General features: G+C 53.6%; 1 protein-coding gene across 1 annotated transcript in view; it reads left to right on the top strand.

The window, feature by feature from the left end:
* Nucleotides 1-18,899, top strand: part of LOC110507979 (ras-related protein Rab-38) — a 30,902-nt gene extending 12,003 nt beyond the window's left edge. The window contains exon 3 of the mRNA XM_021588406.2: nt 18,622-18,899. Within this exon, the coding sequence (XP_021444081.1) occupies nt 18,622-18,774 (153 nt within the window). The 3' untranslated portion in view covers nt 18,775-18,899. The remainder of the gene's footprint in view (nt 1-18,621) is intronic.
* Nucleotides 18,900-20,130: the final 1,231 nt, after the last annotated feature.

Below are 20,130 nucleotides of genomic sequence, written 5' to 3'. Positions count from 1 at the left end.
CGGTCGTCGTCACCGGTCTACTAACAGATTCCCTCTTCCTGTTCGGGTGGCACTCGGCGGTCGTCGTCACCGGTCTACTAACAGATTTCCTCTTCCTGTTCGGGCGGTGCTCGGCGGTCGTCGTCACCGGTCTACTAACAGATTCCCTCTTCCTGTTCGGGTGGCGCTCGGCTGTCGTCGTCACTGGTCTACTAACAGATTCCCTCTTCCTGTTCGGGCGGTGCTCGGCGGTCGTCGTCACCGGTCTACTAACAGATTCCCTCTACCTCTTCCTGTTCGGGTGGCGCTCGGCGGTCGTCGTCACCGGTCTACTAACAGATTCCCTCTTCCTGTTCGGGTGGCGCTCGGCGGTCGTCGTCACCGGTCTACTAACAGATTCCCGCTTCCTGTTCGGGTAGCGCTCGGCGGTCGTCGTCACCGGTCTACTAACAGATTCCCTCTTCCTGTTCGGGTGGCGCTCGGCGGTCGTCGTCACCGGTCTACTAACAGATTCCCTCTTCCTGTTCGGGTGGCGCTCGGCGGTCGTCGTCACCGGTCTACTAACAGATTCCCTCTTCCTGTTCGGGTGGCGCTCGGCGGTCGTCGTCACCGGTCTAATAACAGATTCCCTCTTCCTGTTCGGGTAGCGCTCGGCGGTCGTCGTCACCGGTCTACTAACAGATTTCCTCTTCCTGTTCGGGTGGCGCTCGGCGGTCGTCACCGGTCTACTAACAGATTCCCTCTTCCTGTTCGGGTGGCGCTCAGCGGTCGTCGTCACCGGTCTACTAACAGATTCCCTCTTCCTGTTCGGGTGGCGCTCGGCGGTCGTCGTCACCGGTCTACTAACAGATTCCCTTTTCCTCTTCCTGTTCGGGTGGCGCTCGGCGGTCGTCGTCACCGGTCTACTAACAGATTCCCTCTTCCTGTTCGGGTGGCGCTCGGCGGTCGTCGTCACCGGTCTACTAACAGATTCCCTCTTCCTGTTCGGGTGGCGCTCGGCGGTCGTCGTCACCGGTCTACTAACAGATTCCCTCTTCCTGTTCGGGTGGCGCTCAGCGGTCGTCGTCACCGGTCTACTAACAGATTCCCTCTTCCTCTTCCTGTTCGGGTGGCGCTCGGCGGTCGTCGTCACCGGTCTACTAACAGATTCCCTCTTCCTGTTCGGGCGGTGCTCGGCGGTCGTCGTCACCGGTCTACTAACAGATTCCCTCTTCCTGTTCGGGTGGCGCTCGGCGGTCGTCGTCACCGGTCTACTAACAGATTCCCTCTTCCTGTTCGGGTGGCGCTCGGCGGTCGTCGTCACCGGTCTACTAACAGATTCCCTCTTCCTGTTCGGGTGGCGCTCAGCGGTCGTCGTCACCGGTCTACTAACAGATTCCCTCTTCCTGTTCGGGTGGCGCTCGGCGGTCGTCGTCACCGGTCTACTAACAGATTCCCTCTTCCTGTTCGGGTGGCGCTCAGCGGTCGTCGTCACCGGTCTACTAACAGATTCCCTCTTCCTGTTCGGGTGGCGCTCGGCGGTCGTCGTCACCGGTCTACTAACAGATTTCCTCTTCCTGTTCGGGTGGCGCTCAGCGGTCGTCGTCACCGGTCTACTAACAGATTCCCTCTTCCTGTTCGGGTGGCACTCGGCAGTCGTCGTCACCGGTCTACTAACAGATTCCCTCTTCCTGTTCGGGCGGTGCTCGGCGGTCGTCGTCACTGGTCTACTAACAGATTCCCTCTTCCTCTTCCTGTTCGGGTGGCGCTCGGCGGTCGTCACCGGTCTACTAACAGATTCCCTCTTCCTGTTCGGGTGGCGCTCGGCGGTCGTCGTCACCGGTCTACTAACAGATTCCCTCTTCCTGTTCGGGTGGCGCTCGGCGGTCGTCGTCACCGGTCTACTAACAGATTTCCTCTTCCTGTTCGGGTGGCGCTCAGCGGTCGTCGTCACCGGTCTACTAACAGATTCCCTCTTCCTGTTCGGGTGGCGCTCGGCGGTCGTCGTCACCGTTCTACTAACAGATTCCCTCTTCCTCTTCCTGTTCGGGTGGCGCTCGGCGTTCGTCGTCACCGGTCTACTAACAGATTCCCTCTTCCTGTTCGGGTGGCACTCGGCAGTCGTCGTCACCGGTCTACTAACAGATTCCCTCTTCCTGTTCGGGCGGTGCTCGGCGGTCGTCGTCACTGGTCTACTAACAGATTCCCTCTTCCTCTTCCTGTTCGGGTGGTGCTCGGCGGTCGTCACCGGTCTACTAACAGATTCCCTCTTCCTGTTCGGGTGGCGCTCGGCGGTCGTCGTCACCGGTCTACTAACAGATTCCCTCTTCCTGTTCGGGTGGCACTCGGCGGTCGTCGTCACCGGTCTACTAACAGATTCCCTCTTCCTGTTCGGGTGGCACTCGGCGGTCGTCGTCACCGGTCTACTAACAGATTCCCTCTTCCTGTTCGGGTGGCGCTCGGCGGTCGTCGTCACCGGTCTACTAACAGATTCCCTCTTCCTGTTCGGGTGGCACTCGGCGGTCGTCGTCACCGGTCTACTAACAGATTTCCTCTTCCTGTTCGGGCGGTGCTCGGCGGTCGTCGTCACCGGTCTACTAACAGATTCCCTCTTCCTGTTCGGGTGGCGCTCGGCTGTCGTCGTCACTGGTCTACTAACAGATTCCCTCTTCCTGTTCGGGCGGTGCTCGGCGGTCGTCGTCACCGGTCTACTAACAGATTCCCTCTACCTCTTCCTGTTCGGGTGGCGCTCGGCGGTCGTCGTCACCGGTCTACTAACAGATTCCCTCTTCCTGTTCGGGTGGCGCTCGGCGGTCGTCGTCACCGGTCTACTAACAGATTCCCGCTTCCTGTTCGGGTAGCGCTCGGCGGTCGTCGTCACCGGTCTACTAACAGATTCCCTCTTCCTGTTCGGGTGGCGCTCGGCGGTCGTCGTCACCGGTCTACTAACAGATTCCCTCTTCCTGTTCGGGTGGCGCTCGGCGGTCGTCGTCACCGGTCTACTAACAGATTCCCTCTTCCTGTTCGGGTGGCGCTCGGCGGTCGTCGTCACCGGTCTAATAACAGATTCCCTCTTCCTGTTCGGGTAGCGCTCGGCGGTCGTCGTCACCGGTCTACTAACAGATTTCCTCTTCCTGTTCGGGTGGCGCTCGGCGGTCGTCACCGGTCTACTAACAGATTCCCTCTTCCTGTTCGGGTGGCGCTCGGCGGTCGTCGTCACCGGTCTACTAACAGATTTCCTCTTCCTGTTCGGGTGGCGCTCGGCGGTCGTCGTCACCGGTCTACTAACAGATTCCCTTTCCCTCTTCCTGTTCGGGTGGCGCTCAGCGGTCGTCGTCACCGGTCTACTAACAGATTCCCTCTTCCTGTTCGGGCGGCGCTCGGCGGTCGTCGTCACCGGTCTACTAACAGATTCCCTCTTCCTGTTCGGGTGGCGCTCGGCGGTCGTCGTCACCGTTCTACTAACAGATTCCCTTTCCCTCTTCCTGTTCGGGCGGCGCTCGGCGGTCGTCGTCACCGGTCTACTAACAGATTTCCTCTTCCTGTTCGGGTGGCGCTCGGCGGTCGTCGTCACCGGTCTACTAACAGATTCCCTCTTCCTCTTCCTGTTCGGGCGGCGCTCGGCGGTCGTCGTCACCGGTCTACTAACAGATTCCCTCTTCCTGTTCGGGCGGCGCTCGGCGGTCGTCGTCACCGGTCTACTAACAGATTCCCTCTTCCTGTTCGGGTAGCGCTCGGCGGTCGTCGTCACCGGTCTACTAACAGATTTCCTCTTCCTGTTCGGGTGGCGCTCGGCGGTCGTCACCGGTCTACTAACAGATTCCCTCTTCCTGTTCGGGTGGAGCTCGGCGGTCGTCGTCACCGGTCTACTAACAGATTTCCTCTTCCTGTTCGGGTGGCGCTCGGCGGTCGTCGTCACCGGTCTACTAACAGATTCCCTCTTCCTGTTCGGGTGGCACTCGGCAGTCGTCGTCACCGGTCTACTAACAGATTCCCTCTTCCTGTTCGGGCGGTGCTCGGCGGTCGTCGTCACTGGTCTACTATCAGATTCCCTCTTCCTCTTCCTGTTCGGGTGGCGCTCGGCGGTCGTCACCGGTCTACTAACAGATTCCCTCTTCCTGTTCGGGTGGCGCTCGGCGGTCGTCGTCACCGGTCTACTAACAGATTCCCTCTTCCTGTTCGGGTGGCGCTCGGCGGTCGTCGTCACCGGTCTACTAACAGATTTCCTCTTCCTGTTCGGGTGGCGCTCAGCGGTCGTCGTCACCGGTCTACTAACAGATTCCCTCTTCCTGTTCGGGTGGCGCTCGGCGGTCGTCGTCACCGTTCTACTAACAGATTCCCTCTTCCTCTTCCTGTTCGGGTGGCGCTCGGCGGTCGTCGTCACCGGTCTACTAACAGATTCCCTCTTCCTGTTCGGGTGGCACTCGGCAGTCGTCGTCACCGGTCTACTAACAGATTCCCTCTTCCTGTTCGGGCGGTGCTCGGCGGTCGTCGTCACTGGTCTACTAACAGATTCCCTCTTCCTCTTCCTGTTCGGGTGGTGCTCGGCGGTCGTCACCGGTCTACTAACAGATTCCCTCTTCCTGTTCGGGTGGCGCTCGGCGGTCGTCGTCACCGGTCTACTAACAGATTCCCTCTTCCTGTTCGGGTGGCACTCGGCGGTCGTCGTCACCGGTCTACTAACAGATTCCCTCTTCCTGTTCGGGTGGCACTCGGCGGTCGTCGTCACCGGTCTACTAACAGATTCCCTCTTCCTGTTCGGGTGGCGCTCGGCGGTCGTCGTCACCGGTCTACTAACAGATTCCCTCTTCCTGTTCGGGTGGCGCTCGGCGGTCGTCGTCACCGGTCTACTAACAGATTTCCTCTTCCTGTTCGGGCGGTGCTCGGCGGTCGTCGTCACCGGTCTACTAACAGATTCCCTCTTCCTGTTCGGGTGGCGCTCGGAAGTCGTCGTCACTGGTCTACTAACAGATTCCCTCTTCCTGTTCGGGCGGTGCTCGGCGGTCGTCGTCACCGGTCTACTAACAGATTCCCTCTACCTCTTCCTGTTCGGGTGGCGCTCGGCGGTCGTCGTCACCGGTCTACTAACAGATTCCCTCTTCCTGTTCGGGTGGCGCTCGGCGGTCGTCGTCACCGGTCTACTAACAGATTCCCGCTTCCGTTCGGGTAGCGCTCGGCGGTCGTCGTCACCGGTCTACTAACAGATTCCCTCTTCCTGTTCGGGTGGCGCTCGGCGGTCGTCGTCACCGGTCTACTAACAGATTCCCTCTTCCTGTTCGGGTGGCGCTCGGCGGTCGTCGTCACCGGTCTACTAACAGATTCCCTCTTCCTGTTCGGGTGGCGCTCGGCGGTCGTCGTCACCGGTCTACTAACAGATTCCCTCTTCCTGTTCGGGTAGCGCTCGGCGGTCGTCGTCACCGGTCTACTAACAGATTTCCTCTTCCTGTTCGGGTGGCGCTCGGCGGTCGTCACCGGTCTACTAACAGATTCCCTCTTCCTGTTCGGGTGGCGCTCGGCGGTCGTCGTCACCGGTCTACTAACAGATTTCCTCTTCCTGTTCGGGTGGCGCTCGGCGGTCGTCGTCACCGGTCTACTAACAGATTCCCTTTCCCTCTTCCTGTTCGGGTGGCGCTCAGCGGTCGTCGTCACCGGTCTACTAACAGATTCCCTCTTCCTGTTCGGGCGGCGCTCGGCGGTCGTCGTCACCGGTCTACTAACAGATTCCCTCTTCCTGTTCGGGTGGCGCTCGGCGGTCGTCGTCACCGTTCTACTAACAGATTCCCTTTCCCTCTTCCTGTTCGGGCGGCGCTCGGCGGTCGTCGTCACCGGTCTACTAACAGATTTCCTCTTCCTGTTCGGGTGGCGCTCGGCGGTCGTCGTCACCGGTCTACTAACAGATTCCCTCTTCCTGTTCGGGCGGCGCTCGGCGGTCGTCGTCACCGGTCTACTAACAGATTCCCTCTTCCTGTTCGGGTGGCGCTCGGCGGTCGTCGTCACCGGTCTACTAACAGATTCCCTCTTCCTGTTCGGGTAGCGCTCGGCGGTCGTCGTCACCGGTCTACTAACAGATTTCCTCTTCCTGTTCGGGTGGCGCTCGGCGGTCGTCACCGGTCTACTAACAGATTCCCTCTTCCTGTTCGGGTGGCGCTCGGCGGTCGTCGTCACCGGTCTACTAACAGATTTCCTCTTCCTGTTCGGGTGGCGCTCGGCGGTCGTCGTCACCGGTCTACTAACAGATTCCCTTTCCCTCTTCCTGTTCGGGTGGCGCTCAGCGGTCGTCGTCACCGGTCTACTAACAGATTCCCTCTTCCTGTTCGGGCGGCGCTCGGCGGTCGTCGTCACCGGTCTACTAACAGATTCCCTCTTCCTGTTCGGGTGGCGCTCGGCGGTCGTCGTCACCGTTCTACTAACAGATTCCCTTTCCCTCTTCCTGTTCGGGCGGCGCTCGGCGGTCGTCGTCACCGGTCTACTAACAGATTTCCTCTTCCTGTTCGGGTGGCGCTCGGCGGTCGTCGTCACCGGTCTACTAACAGATTCCCTCTTCCTCTTCCTGTTCGGGCGGCGCTCGGCGGTCGTCGTCACCGGTCTACTAACAGATTCCCTCTTCCTGTTCGGGCGGTGCTCGGCGGTCGTCGTCACCGGTCTACTAACAGATTCCCTCTTCCTGTTCGGGCGGTGCTCGGCGGTCGTCGTCACCGGTCTACTAGCAGATTCCCTCTTCCTGTTCGGGTGGCGCTCGGCGGTCGTCGTCACCGGTCTACTAACAGATTCCCTCTTCCTGTTCGGGTGGCGCTCGGCAGCCGTCACCGGTCTACTAACAGATTCCCTCTTCCTGTTCGGGTGGCGCTCGGCGGTCGTCGTCACCGGTCTACTAACAGATTCCCTCTTCCTGTTCGGGCGGTGCTCAGCGGTCGTCGTCACTGGTCTACTAACAGATTCCCTCTTCCTCTTCCTGTTCGGGTGGTGCTCGGCGGTCGTCACCGGTCTACTAACAGATTCCCTCTTCCTGTTCGGGTGGCGCTCGGCGGTCGTCGTCACCGGTCTACTAACAGATTCCCTCTTCCTGTTCGGGTGGCACTCGGCGGTCGTCGTCACCGGTCTACTAACAGATTCCCTCTTCCTGTTCGGGTGGCACTCGGCGGTCGTCGTCACCGGTCTACTAACAGATTCCCTCTTCCTGTTCGGGTGGCGCTCGGCGGTCGTCGTCACCGGTCTACTAACAGATTCCCTCTTCCTGTTCGGGTGGCACTCGGCGGTCGTCGTCACCGGTCTACTAACAGATTTCCTCTTCCTGTTCGGGCGGTGCTCGGCGGTCGTCGTCACCGGTCTACTAACAGATTCCCTCTTCCTGTTCGGGTGGCGCTCGGCTGTCGTCGTCACTGGTCTACTAACAGATTCCCTCTTCCTGTTCGGGCGGTGCTCGGCGGTCGTCGTCACCGGTCTACTAACAGATTCCCTCTACCTCTTCCTGTTCGGGTGGCGCTCGGCGGTCGTCGTCACCGGTCTACTAACAGATTCCCTCTTCCTGTTCGGGTGGCGCTCGGCGGTCGTCGTCACCGGTCTACTAACAGATTCCCGCTTCCTGTTCGGGTAGCGCTCGGCGGTCGTCGTCACCGGTCTACTAACAGATTCCCTCTTCCTGTTCGGGTGGCGCTCGGCGGTCGTCGTCACCGGTCTACTAACAGATTCCCTCTTCCTGTTCGGGTGGCGCTCGGCGGTCGTCGTCACCGGTCTACTAACAGATTCCCTCTTCCTGTTCGGGTGGCGCTCGGCGGTCGTCGTCACCGGTCTACTAACAGATTCCCTCTTCCTGTTCGGGTAGCGCTCGGCGGTCGTCGTCACCGGTCTACTAACAGATTTCCTCTTCCTGTTCGGGTGGCGCTCGGCGGTCGTCACCGGTCTACTAACAGATTCCCTCTTCCTGTTCGGGTGGCGCTCGGCGGTCGTCGTCACCGGTCTACTAACAGATTTCCTCTTCCTGTTCGGGTGGCGCTCGGCGGTCGTCGTCACCGGTCTACTAACAGATTCCCTTTCCCTCTTCCTGTTCGGGTGGCGCTCAGCGGTCGTCGTCACCGGTCTACTAACAGATTCCCTCTTCCTGTTCGGGCGGCGCTCGGCGGTCGTCGTCACCGGTCTACTAACAGATTCCCTCTTCCTGTTCGGGTGGCGCTCGGCGGTCGTCGTCACCGTTCTACTAACAGATTCCCTTTCCCTCTTCCTGTTCGGGTGGCGCTCGGCGGTCGTCGTCACCGGTCTACTAACAGATTCCCTCTTCCTGTTCGGGTGGCGCTCGGCGGTCGTCGTCACCGGTCTACTAACAGATTCCCTCTTCCTGTTCGGGTAGCGCTCGGCGGTCGTCGTCACCGGTCTACTAACAGATTTCCTCTTCCTGTTCGGGTGGCGCTCGGCGGTCGTCACCGGTCTACTAACAGATTCCCTCTTCCTGTTCGGGTGGCGCTCGGCGGTCGTCGTCACCGGTCTACTAACAGATTTCCTCTTCCTGTTCGGGTGGCGCTCGGCGGTCGTCGTCACCGGTCTACTAACAGATTCCCTTTCCCTCTTCCTGTTCGGGTGGCGCTCAGCGGTCGTCGTCACCGGTCTACTAACAGATTCCCTCTTCCTGTTCGGGCGGCGCTCGGCGGTCGTCGTCACCGGTCTACTAACAGATTCCCTCTTCCTGTTCGGGTGGCGCTCGGCGGTCGTCGTCACCGTTCTACTAACAGATTCCCTTTCCCTCTTCCTGTTCGGGCGGCGCTCGGCGGTCGTCGTCACCGGTCTACTAACAGATTTCCTCTTCCTGTTCGGGTGGCGCTCGGCGGTCGTCGTCACCGGTCTACTAACAGATTCCCTCTTCCTGTTCGGGCGGCGCTCGGCGGTCGTCGTCACCGGTCTACTAACAGATTCCCTCTTCCTGTTCGGGCGGCGCTCGGCGGTCGTCGTCACCGGTCTACTAACAGATTCCCTCTTCCTGTTCGGGTAGCGCTCGGCGGTCGTCGTCACCGGTCTACTAACAGATTTCCTCTTCCTGTTCGGGTGGCGCTCGGCGGTCGTCACCGGTCTACTAACAGATTCCCTCTTCCTGTTCGGGTGGCGCTCGGCGGTCGTCGTCACCGGTCTACTAACAGATTTCCTCTTCCTGTTCGGGTGGCGCTCGGCGGTCGTCGTCACCGGTCTACTAACAGATTCCCTTTCCCTCTTCCTGTTCGGGTGGCGCTCAGCGGTCGTCGTCACCGGTCTACTAACAGATTCCCTCTTCCTGTTCGGGCGGCGCTCGGCGGTCGTCGTCACCGGTCTACTAACAGATTCCCTCTTCCTGTTCGGGTGGCGCTCGGCGGTCGTCGTCACCGTTCTACTAACAGATTCCCTTTCCCTCTTCCTGTTCGGGCGGCGCTCGGCGGTCGTCGTCACCGGTCTACTAACAGATTTCCTCTTCCTGTTCGGGTGGCGCTCGGCGGTCGTCGTCACCGGTCTACTAACAGATTCCCTCTTCCTCTTCCTGTTCGGGCGGCGCTCGGCGGTCGTCGTCACCGGTCTACTAACAGATTCCCTCTTCCTGTTCGGGCGGTGCTCGGCGGTCGTCGTCACCGGTCTACTAACAGATTCCCTCTTCCTGTTCGGGCGGTGCTCGGCGGTCGTCGTCACCGGTCTACTAGCAGATTCCCTCTTCCTGTTCGGGTGGCGCTCGGCGGTCGTCGTCACCGGTCTACTAACAGATTCCCTCTTCCTGTTCGGGTGGCGCTCGGCGGCCGTCACCGGTCTACTAACAGATTCCCTCTTCCTGTTCGGGTGGCGCTCGGCGGTCGTCGTCACCGGTCTACTAACAGATTCCCTCTTCCTGTTCGGGCGGTGCTCAGCGGTCGTCGTCACTGGTCTACTAACAGATTCCCTCTTCCTCTTCCTGTTCGGGTGGTGCTCGGCGGTCGTCACCGGTCTACTAACAGATTCCCTCTTCCTGTTCGGGTGGCGCTCGGCGGTCGTCGTCACCGGTCTACTAACAGATTCCCTCTTCCTGTTCGGGTGGCACTCGGCGGTCGTCGTCACCGGTCTACTAACAGATTCCCTCTTCCTGTTCGGGTGGCACTCGGCGGTCGTCGTCACCGGTCTACTAACAGATTCCCTCTTCCTGTTCGGGTGGCGCTCGGCGGTCGTCGTCACCGGTCTACTAACAGATTCCCTCTTCCTGTTCGGGTGGCACTCGGCGGTCGTCGTCACCGGTCTACTAACAGATTTCCTCTTCCTGTTCGGGCGGTGCTCGGCGGTCGTCGTCACCGGTCTACTAACAGATTCCCTCTTCCTGTTCGGGTGGCGCTCGGCTGTCGTCGTCACTGGTCTACTAACAGATTCCCTCTTCCTGTTCGGGCGGTGCTCGGCGGTCGTCGTCACCGGTCTACTAACAGATTCCCTCTACCTCTTCCTGTTCGGGTGGCGCTCGGCGGTCGTCGTCACCGGTCTACTAACAGATTCCCTCTTCCTGTTCGGGTGGCGCTCGGCGGTCGTCGTCACCGGTCTACTAACAGATTCCCGCTTCCTGTTCGGGTAGCGCTCGGCGGTCGTCGTCACCGGTCTACTAACAGATTCCCTCTTCCTGTTCGGGTGGCGCTCGGCGGTCGTCGTCACCGGTCTACTAACAGATTCCCTCTTCCTGTTCGGGTGGCGCTCGGCGGTCGTCGTCACCGGTCTACTAACAGATTCCCTCTTCCTGTTCGGGTGGCGCTCGGCGGTCGTCGTCACCGGTCTACTAACAGATTCCCTCTTCCTGTTCGGGTAGCGCTCGGCGGTCGTCGTCACCGGTCTACTAACAGATTTCCTCTTCCTGTTCGGGTGGCGCTCGGCGGTCGTCACCGGTCTACTAACAGATTCCCTCTTCCTGTTCGGGTGGCGCTCGGCGGTCGTCGTCACCGGTCTACTAACAGATTTCCTCTTCCTGTTCGGGTGGCGCTCGGCGGTCGTCGTCACCGGTCTACTAACAGATTCCCTTTCCCTCTTCCTGTTCGGGTGGCGCTCAGCGGTCGTCGTCACCGGTCTACTAACAGATTCCCTCTTCCTGTTCGGGCGGCGCTCGGCGGTCGTCGTCACCGGTCTACTAACAGATTCCCTCTTCCTGTTCGGGTGGCGCTCGGCGGTCGTCGTCACCGTTCTACTAACAGATTCCCTTTCCCTCTTCCTGTTCGGGCGGCGCTCGGCGGTCGTCGTCACCGGTCTACTAACAGATTTCCTCTTCCTGTTCGGGTGGCGCTCGGCGGTCGTCGTCACCGGTCTACTAACAGATTCCCTCTTCCTCTTCCTGTTCGGGCGGCGCTCGGCGGTCGTCGTCACCGGTCTACTAACAGATTCCCTCTTCCTGTTCGGGCGGTGCTCGGCGGTCGTCGTCACCGGTCTACTAACAGATTCCCTCTTCCTGTTCGGGCGGTGCTCGGCGGTCGTCGTCACCGGTCTACTAACAGATTCCCTCTTCCTGTTCGGGTGGCGCTCGGCGGTCGTCGTCACCGGTCTACTAACAGATTCCCTCTTCCTGTTCGGGTGGCGCTCGGCGGTCGTCGTCACCGTTCTACTAACAGATTCCCTCTTCCTGTTCGGGCGGCGCTCGGCGGTCGTCGTCACCGGTCTACTAACAGATTCCCTCTTCCTGTTCGGGTGGCGCTCGGCGGTCGTCGTCACCGTTCTACTAACAGATTCCCTTTTCCTCTTCCTGTTCGGGTGGCACTCGGCGGTCGTCGTCACCGGTCTACTAACAGATTCCCTTTTCCTCTTCCTGTTCGGGTGGCACTCGGCGGTCGTCGTCACCGGTCTACTAACAGATTCCCTCTTCCTCTTCCTGTTCGGGTGGCGCTCGGCGGTCGTCACCGGTCTACTAACAGATTCCCTTTTCCTGTTCGGGTGGCGCTCGGCGGTCGTCGTCACCGGTCTACTAACAGATTCCCTTTTCCTCTTCCTGTTCGGGTGGCGCTCGGCGGTCGTCGTCACCGGTCTACTAACAGATTCCCTCTTCCTGTTCGGGTGGCGCTCAGCGGTCGTCGTCACCGGTCTACTAACAGATTCCCTCTTCCTCTTCCTGTTCGGGTGGCGCTCGGCGGTCGTCGTCACCGGTCTACTAACAGATTCCCTCTTCCTGTTCGGGTGGCGCTCGGCGGTCGTCGTCACCGGTCTACTAACAGATTCCCTCTTCCTGTTCGGGTGGCGCTCGGCGGTCGTCGTCACCGGTCTACTAACAGATTCCCTTTTCCTCTTCCTGTTCGGGTGGCGCTCGGCGGTCGTCGTCACCGGTCTACTAACAGATTCCCTTTCCCACTTCCTGTTCGGGTGGCGATCGGCGGTCGTCGTCACCGGTCTACTAACAGATTCCCTCTTCCTGTTCGGGTGGCGCTCGGCGGTCGTCGTCACCGGTCTACTAACAGATTCCCTCTTCCTGTTCGGGTGGCGCTCAGCGGTCGTCGTCACCGGTCTACTAACAGATTCCCTCTTCCTGTTCGGGTGGTGCTCGGCGGTCGTCGTCACCGGTCTACTAACAGATTCCCTTTTCCTCTTCCTGTTCGGGTGGCGCTCGGCGGTCGTCGTCACCGGTCTACTAACAGATTCCCTCTTCCTGTTCGGGTGGCACTCGGCGGTCGTCGTCACCGGTCTACTAACAGATTCCCTCTTCCTGTTCGGGTGGCGCTCGGCGGTCGTCGTCACCGGTCTACTAACAGATTCCCTTTTCCTGTTCGGGTGGCACTCGGCGGTCGTCGTCACCGGTCTACTAACAGATTCCCTCTTCCTGTTCGGGTGGCGCTCGGCGGTCGTCGTCACCGGTCTACTAACAGATTCCCTCTTCCTGTTCGGGCGGCGCTCAGCGGTCGTCGTCACCGGTCTACTAACAGATTCCCTTTTCCTCTTCCTGTTCGGGTGGCTCTCGGCGGTCGTCGTCACCGGTCTACTAACAGATTCCCTCTTCCTGTTCGGGTGGCACTCGGCGGTCGTCGTCACCGGTCTACTAACAGATTCCCTCTTCCTGTTCGGGTGGCACTTGGCGGTCGTCGTCACCGGTCTACTAACAGATTCCCTTTTCCTGTTCGGGTGGCACTCGGCGGTCGTCGTCACCGGTCTACTAACAGATTCCCTCTTCCTGTTCGGGTGGCGCTCGGCGGTCGTCGTCACCGGTCTACTAACAGATTCCCTCTTCCTGTTCGGGCGGCGCTCAGCGGTCGTCGTCACCGGTCTACTAACAGATTCCCTCTTCCTGTTCGGGTGGTTATGTCTTATTGGTTTCGCCTGTTTCACCTGTTTCTCGTTTGGGGTTTGGTTATGGGCTATTTAAGCCTGTTATGCTCGCCTACTTTTGTGTGGTCTTGTTTCTCTGTTCTGTGTTGTGGACGGTGTTGTTTGTATTTTTCCGGACTGTTTGTGACCTGTTTTGGGTCGGTCATTTATTAGCCTGTTGTTTTGGCATGACCTTTTCTCACCGGAATAAATCTGTTTTTTTGTTAAACCTCTGCTCTCTCACCCTGACTCCGCACCCACCACTCCTAGTTACGTAACAGTGAACGATTATTACAGGTCTCTCGCTCTGTGTGTATATGTGGTAATGTAAGAGGTTATTAGAGAGGAAGTCTGCTACAGACTTATGTCAAATCCTGATGAGCCCTCATGAATATTCAATATTCACCTGATTAATTCTGCTGCTCAGCTCACCACGTGATCGGAGGAAGTGTGTGTGTTTGTGTGTCTGTGTGTGTGGGCGAGGGTGTGTGTCTGTGTGTGCGGGCGAGGGTGTGTGTGTGGGCGAGGGTGCGTGCGTGTCTGTGTGTGTGGGCGAGGGTGTGTGTGTGGGCGAGGGTGCGTGCATGTCTGTGTGTGTGTGAGAGAGAGTGTGTGTGGGTGTCGCTGGCGAAGCAGCTGCTGGAGGCCTGAAATATTCTAAAATCAGACGGGAGACTTTTATCCCTGTCTTAATGTTCTTCATCTCATTGACTTCTCATTAGTGATCACTGACCCTGTCCTCTACTGACTTGAACCCATAGTTCACCTCAGCAGCGAAGGCTTCATTACAGAAACCACGCCACCATATAAACATACAGATTTATGTTTTAGTCTCATTATCAAACAGTTGCAACTAGAGGTCGCCCTACGGCATGGCCGATTAATTAGGGCCGATTTCAAGTTTTCATAACAATCGGTAATCAATATTTTTGGACGACGATTTTTGGACGACGATTACGAGGAGACTGCGTGGCAGGCTGACTACCTGTTATACGAGTGCAGCAAGGAGCCAAGGTAAGATGCTAGCCAGCATTAAACTTATCTCATAAAAAACAATCAATCTTAACATAATCACTAGTTAACTACACATGGTTGATGATATTACTAGTTTATCTAGCTTGTCCTGCGTTGCATATAATTTAATTTATCATCGAATCACAGCCTACTTCGCCAAACGGGTGATTTAACAAAAGCACATTCGCAAAAAAAAGCACAGTCGTTGCACCAATGTACCTAACCATAAACACCAATGTACCTAACCATAAACACCAATGTTACCTAACCATAAACACCAATGTACCTAACCATAAACATCAATGTACCTAACCATAAACACCAATGTTACCTAACCATAAACACCAATGTACCTAACCATAAACATCAATGTACCTAACCATAAACACCAATGTTACCTAACCATAAACACCAATGTACCTAACCATAAACATCAATGTACCTAACCATAAACACCAATGTTACCTAACCATAAACACCAATGTACCTAACCATAAACACCAATGTTACCTAACCATAAACACCAATGTAGCTAACCATAAACACCAATGTACCTAACCATAAACACCAATGTACCTAACCATAAACACCAATGTACCTAACCATAAACACCAATGTACCTAACCATAAACACCAATGTACCTAACCATAAACACCAATGTACCTAAACACCAATGTAGCTAACCATAAACACCAATGTACCTAACCATAAACACCAATGTACCTAACCATAAACACCAATGTACCTAACCATAAACACCAATGTACCTAACCATAAACACCAATGTACCTAACCATAAACACCAATGTACCTAACCATAAACATCAATGTACCTAACCATAAACACCAATGTACCTAACCATGAACACCAATGTACCTAACCATAAACACCAATGTACCTAACCATAAACATCAATGTACCTAACCATAAACACCTATGTACCTAACCATAAACACCAATGTACCTAACCATAAACACCAATGTACCTAACCATAAACACCAATGTACCTAACCATAAACACCAATGTACCTAACCATAAACACCAATGTACCTAACCATAAACACCAATGTACCTAACCATAAACACCAATGTACCTAACCATAAACATCAATGTACCTAACCATAAACACCAATGTACCTAACCATAAACACCAATGTACACCAATGTACCTAACCATAAACACCAATGTACCTAACCATAAACACCAATGTACACCAATGTACCTAACCATAAACACCAATGTACACCAATGTACCTAACCATAAACACCAATGTACCTAACCATAAACACCAATGTACCTAACCATAAACACCAATGTTACCTAACCATAAACACCAATGTACCTAACCATAAACATCAATGTACCTAACCATAAACACCAATGTTACCTAACCATAAACACCAATGTACCTAACCATAAACATCAATGTACCTAACCATAAACACCAATGTTACCTAACCATAAACACCAATGTACCTAACCATAAACATCAATGTACCTAACCATAAACACCAATGTTACCTAACCATAAACACCAATGTACCTAACCATAAACACCAATGTTACCTAACCATAAACACCAATGTAGCTAACCATAAACACCAATGTACCTAACCATAAACACCAATGTACCTAACCATAAACACCAATGTACCTAACCATAAACACCAATGTACCTAACCATAAACACCAATGTACCTAACCATAAACACCAATGTACCTAAACACCAATGTAGCTAACCATAAACACCAATGTACCTAACCATAAACACCAATGTACCTAACCATAAACACCAATGTACCTAACCATAAACACCAATGTACCTAACCATAAACACCAATGTACCTAACCATAAACACCAATGTACCTAACCATAAACATCAATGTACCTAACCATAAACACCAATGTACCTAACCATGAACACCAATGTACCTAACCATAAACACCAATGTACCTAACCATAAACATCAATGTACCTAACCATAAACACCTATGTACCTAACCATAAACACCAATGTACCTAACCATAAACACCAATGTACCTAACCATAAACACCAATGTACCTAACCATAAACACCAATGTACCTAACCATAAACACCAATGTACCTAACCATAAACACCAATGTACCTAACCATAAACACCAATGTACCTAACCATAAACATCAATGTACCTAACCATAAACACCAATGTACCTAACCATAAACACCAATGTACACCAATGTACCTAACCATAAACACCAATGTACCTAACCATAAACACCAATGTACACCAATGTACCTAACCATAAACACCAATGTACCTAACCATAAACACCAATGTACCTAACCATAAACACCAATGTACCTAACCATAACATCAATGTACCTAACCATAAACACCAATGTACCTAACCATAAACATCAATGTAGCTAACCATAAACACCAATGTACCTAACCATAAACACCAATGTACCTAACCATAACATCAATGTACCTAACCATAAACACCAATGTACCTAACCATAAACATCAATGTACCTAACCATAAACACCAATGTACCTAACCATAAACACCAATGTACCTAACCATAAACACCAATGTACACCAATGTACCTAACCATAAACACCAATGTACCTAACCATAAACACCAATGTACACCAATGTACCTAACCATAAACACCAATGTACCTAACCATAAACACCAATGTACACCAATGTACCTAACCATAAACACCAATGTACCTAACCATAAACACCAATGTACACCAATGTACCTAACCATAAACACCAATGTACCTAACCATAAACACCAATGTACCTAACCATAAACACCAATGTACACCAATGTACCTAACCATAAACACCAATGTACCTAACCATAAACACCAATGTACCTAACCATAAACATCAATGTACCTAACCATAAACATCAATGTACCTTACCATAAACATCAATGCCTTTCTTTAAATCAATACACAAGTATATATTTTTAAACCTACATATTTAGTTAAAATAAATTCATGTTAGCAGGCAATATTAACTAGGGAAGTTGTGTCACTTCTCTTGCGTTCAGTGCAAGCAGAGTCAGGGTATATGCAGCAGTTTGGTCCGCCTGGCTCGTTGCCAACTGTGTGAAGACCATTTCTTCCTAACAACGACCGCAATTAATTTGCCAGAATTGTACAAAATTATGAAATAACAATAAAGGTTGTGCAATGTAACAGCAATATTTAGACTTATGGATGCCACCCGTTAGATAAAATATGGAACGGTTCTGTATTTCACTGAAAGAATAAACGTTTTGTTTTCGAAATGATAGTTTCCGGATTTGACCATATTAATGACCTAAGGCTCATATTTTTGTGTGTTATTATATTATAATTAAGTCTATGATTTGATATTTGATAGAGCAGTCTGACTGAGCGGTGGTAGGCACCAGCAGGCTCGTAAGCATTCATTCAAACAGCACTTTCCTGCGTTTGCCAGCAGCTCTTCGCAATGCTTGAAGCATAGCGCTGTTTATGACTTCAAGCCTATCAACTCCCGAGATTAGGCTGGCAATACTAAAGTACCTATAAGAACATCCAATAGTCAAAGGTATATGAAATACAAATGGTATAGAGAGAAATAGTCCTATAATTCCTATAATAACTACAACCTAAAACTTCTTAACTGAGAATATTGAAGACTCATGTTAAAAGGAACCACCAGATTTCATATGTTCTCATGTTCTGAGCAAGGAACTTAAACGTAAAAAAGCTAACATGGCACATATTGCACTTTTACTTTCTTCTCCAACACTTTGTTTTTGCATTATTTAAACCAAATTGAACATGTTTCATTATTGATTTGAAACGAAATGTATTTTATTTATGTATTGTATTAAGTTAAAATAAAAGTGTTAATTCAGTGTTGTAATTGTTATTATTACAAATATATATATAAAAATCGTCCGATTAATCGGTATCGGCTTTTTCTGGTCCTCCAATAATCGGTATCGGTGTTGAAAAATCATAATCGGTCGACCTCTAGTTGCAATAGGTAGGAGATACAGATGAGCTTGTGAGTGTGTATGTGGTTGAGTGAGCGTGAATGTGGGTCAGTGAGTGAGTGAGTGTGTATGAGGGTGGATCTTCAACTTTTAGTTCATAGCATCAAAACGTCACACTGGCACAACTGGGGAGCCATACACTCACAGCCACAAACACACACTCACAGCCACAAACACACACTCACAGCCACAAACACACACTCACAGCCACAAACACACACTCACAGCCACAAACACACACTCACATCGACGAAAAACTACACTCATATCCAGACAGAAACATGCAGTGGTCTTGGACAGTAATTCATCACATTATTTTCCTCTCTCTCTCTCTCTCTCCCTCTCTTTCTCTCTCTCTTTTTTTAGGAGAATATGAATATAGATGAAGCAGCTAACTGTCTGGTGAAGCACATCATCGCCAACGAGAATGATATCCTCCAATCAGAAGTCCCTGACACCGTCTCTCCGCAATTAAACTCTGTCAGGGGTGGGACCTGCTCCTCCTGTTTCAAATCATAGAACACCATCACTACACACCACCACCATCACTACACACCACCACCATCACTACACACCACCACCATCACTACACACCACCACCATCACTACACACCACCACCATCACTACACACCACCACCATCACTACACACCACCACCATCACTACACACCACCACCATCACTACACACCACCATCACTACACACCACCATCACTACACACCACCACCATCACTACACACCACCATCACTACACACCACCACCATCACTACACACCACCACCATCACTACACACCACCACCATCACTACACACCACCACCATCACTACACACACCACCATCACTACACACCACCACCATCACTACACACCACCACCATCACTACACACCACCACCATCACTACACACACCACCATCACTACACACACCACCATCACTACACACCACCACCATCACTACACACCACCACCACCACCATCACTACACACCACCACCATCACTACACACCACCACCATCACTACACACCACCACCATCACTACACACCACCACCATCACTACACACCACCACCATCACTACACACACCACCATCACTACACACACCACCATCACTACACACACCACCATCACTACACACCACCACCATCACTACACACCACCACCATCACTACACACACCACCATCACTACACACACCACCATCACTACACACACCACCATCACTACACACACCACCATCACTACACACCACCACCATCACTACACGCACCACCATCACTACACGCACCACCATCACTACACGCACCACCATCACTACACGCACCACCATCACTACACGCACCACCATCACTACACACCACCACCATCACTACACACACCACCATCACTACACACCACCACCATCACTACACACCACCACCATCACTACACACCACCAACATCACTACACACCACCACCATCACTACACACCACCAACATCACTACACACCACCACCATCACTACACACCACCACCATCACTACACACCATCACTACACACCACCACCATCACTACACACCACCACCATCACTAAACACCACCACCATCACTACACACCACCAAAATCACTACACACCACCACCATCACTACACACCACCACCATCACTACACACCAACACCATCACTACACACCAACACCATCACTACACACCAACACCATCACTACACACACCACCATCACTACACACACCACCATCACTACACACACCACCATCACTACACACCACCACCATCACTACCCACCACCACCATCACTACACACCACCACCATCACTACACACCACCACCACCATCAATACACACCACCACCATCACTACACACACCACCATCACTAC

This window comes from Oncorhynchus mykiss, chromosome 27 (genome assembly GCF_013265735.2).
Source record: "Oncorhynchus mykiss isolate Arlee chromosome 27, USDA_OmykA_1.1, whole genome shotgun sequence".
Taxonomy (NCBI): domain Eukaryota; kingdom Metazoa; phylum Chordata; class Actinopteri; order Salmoniformes; family Salmonidae; genus Oncorhynchus; species Oncorhynchus mykiss.
This window is presented reverse-complemented; position numbering and strand designations above follow the sequence as displayed.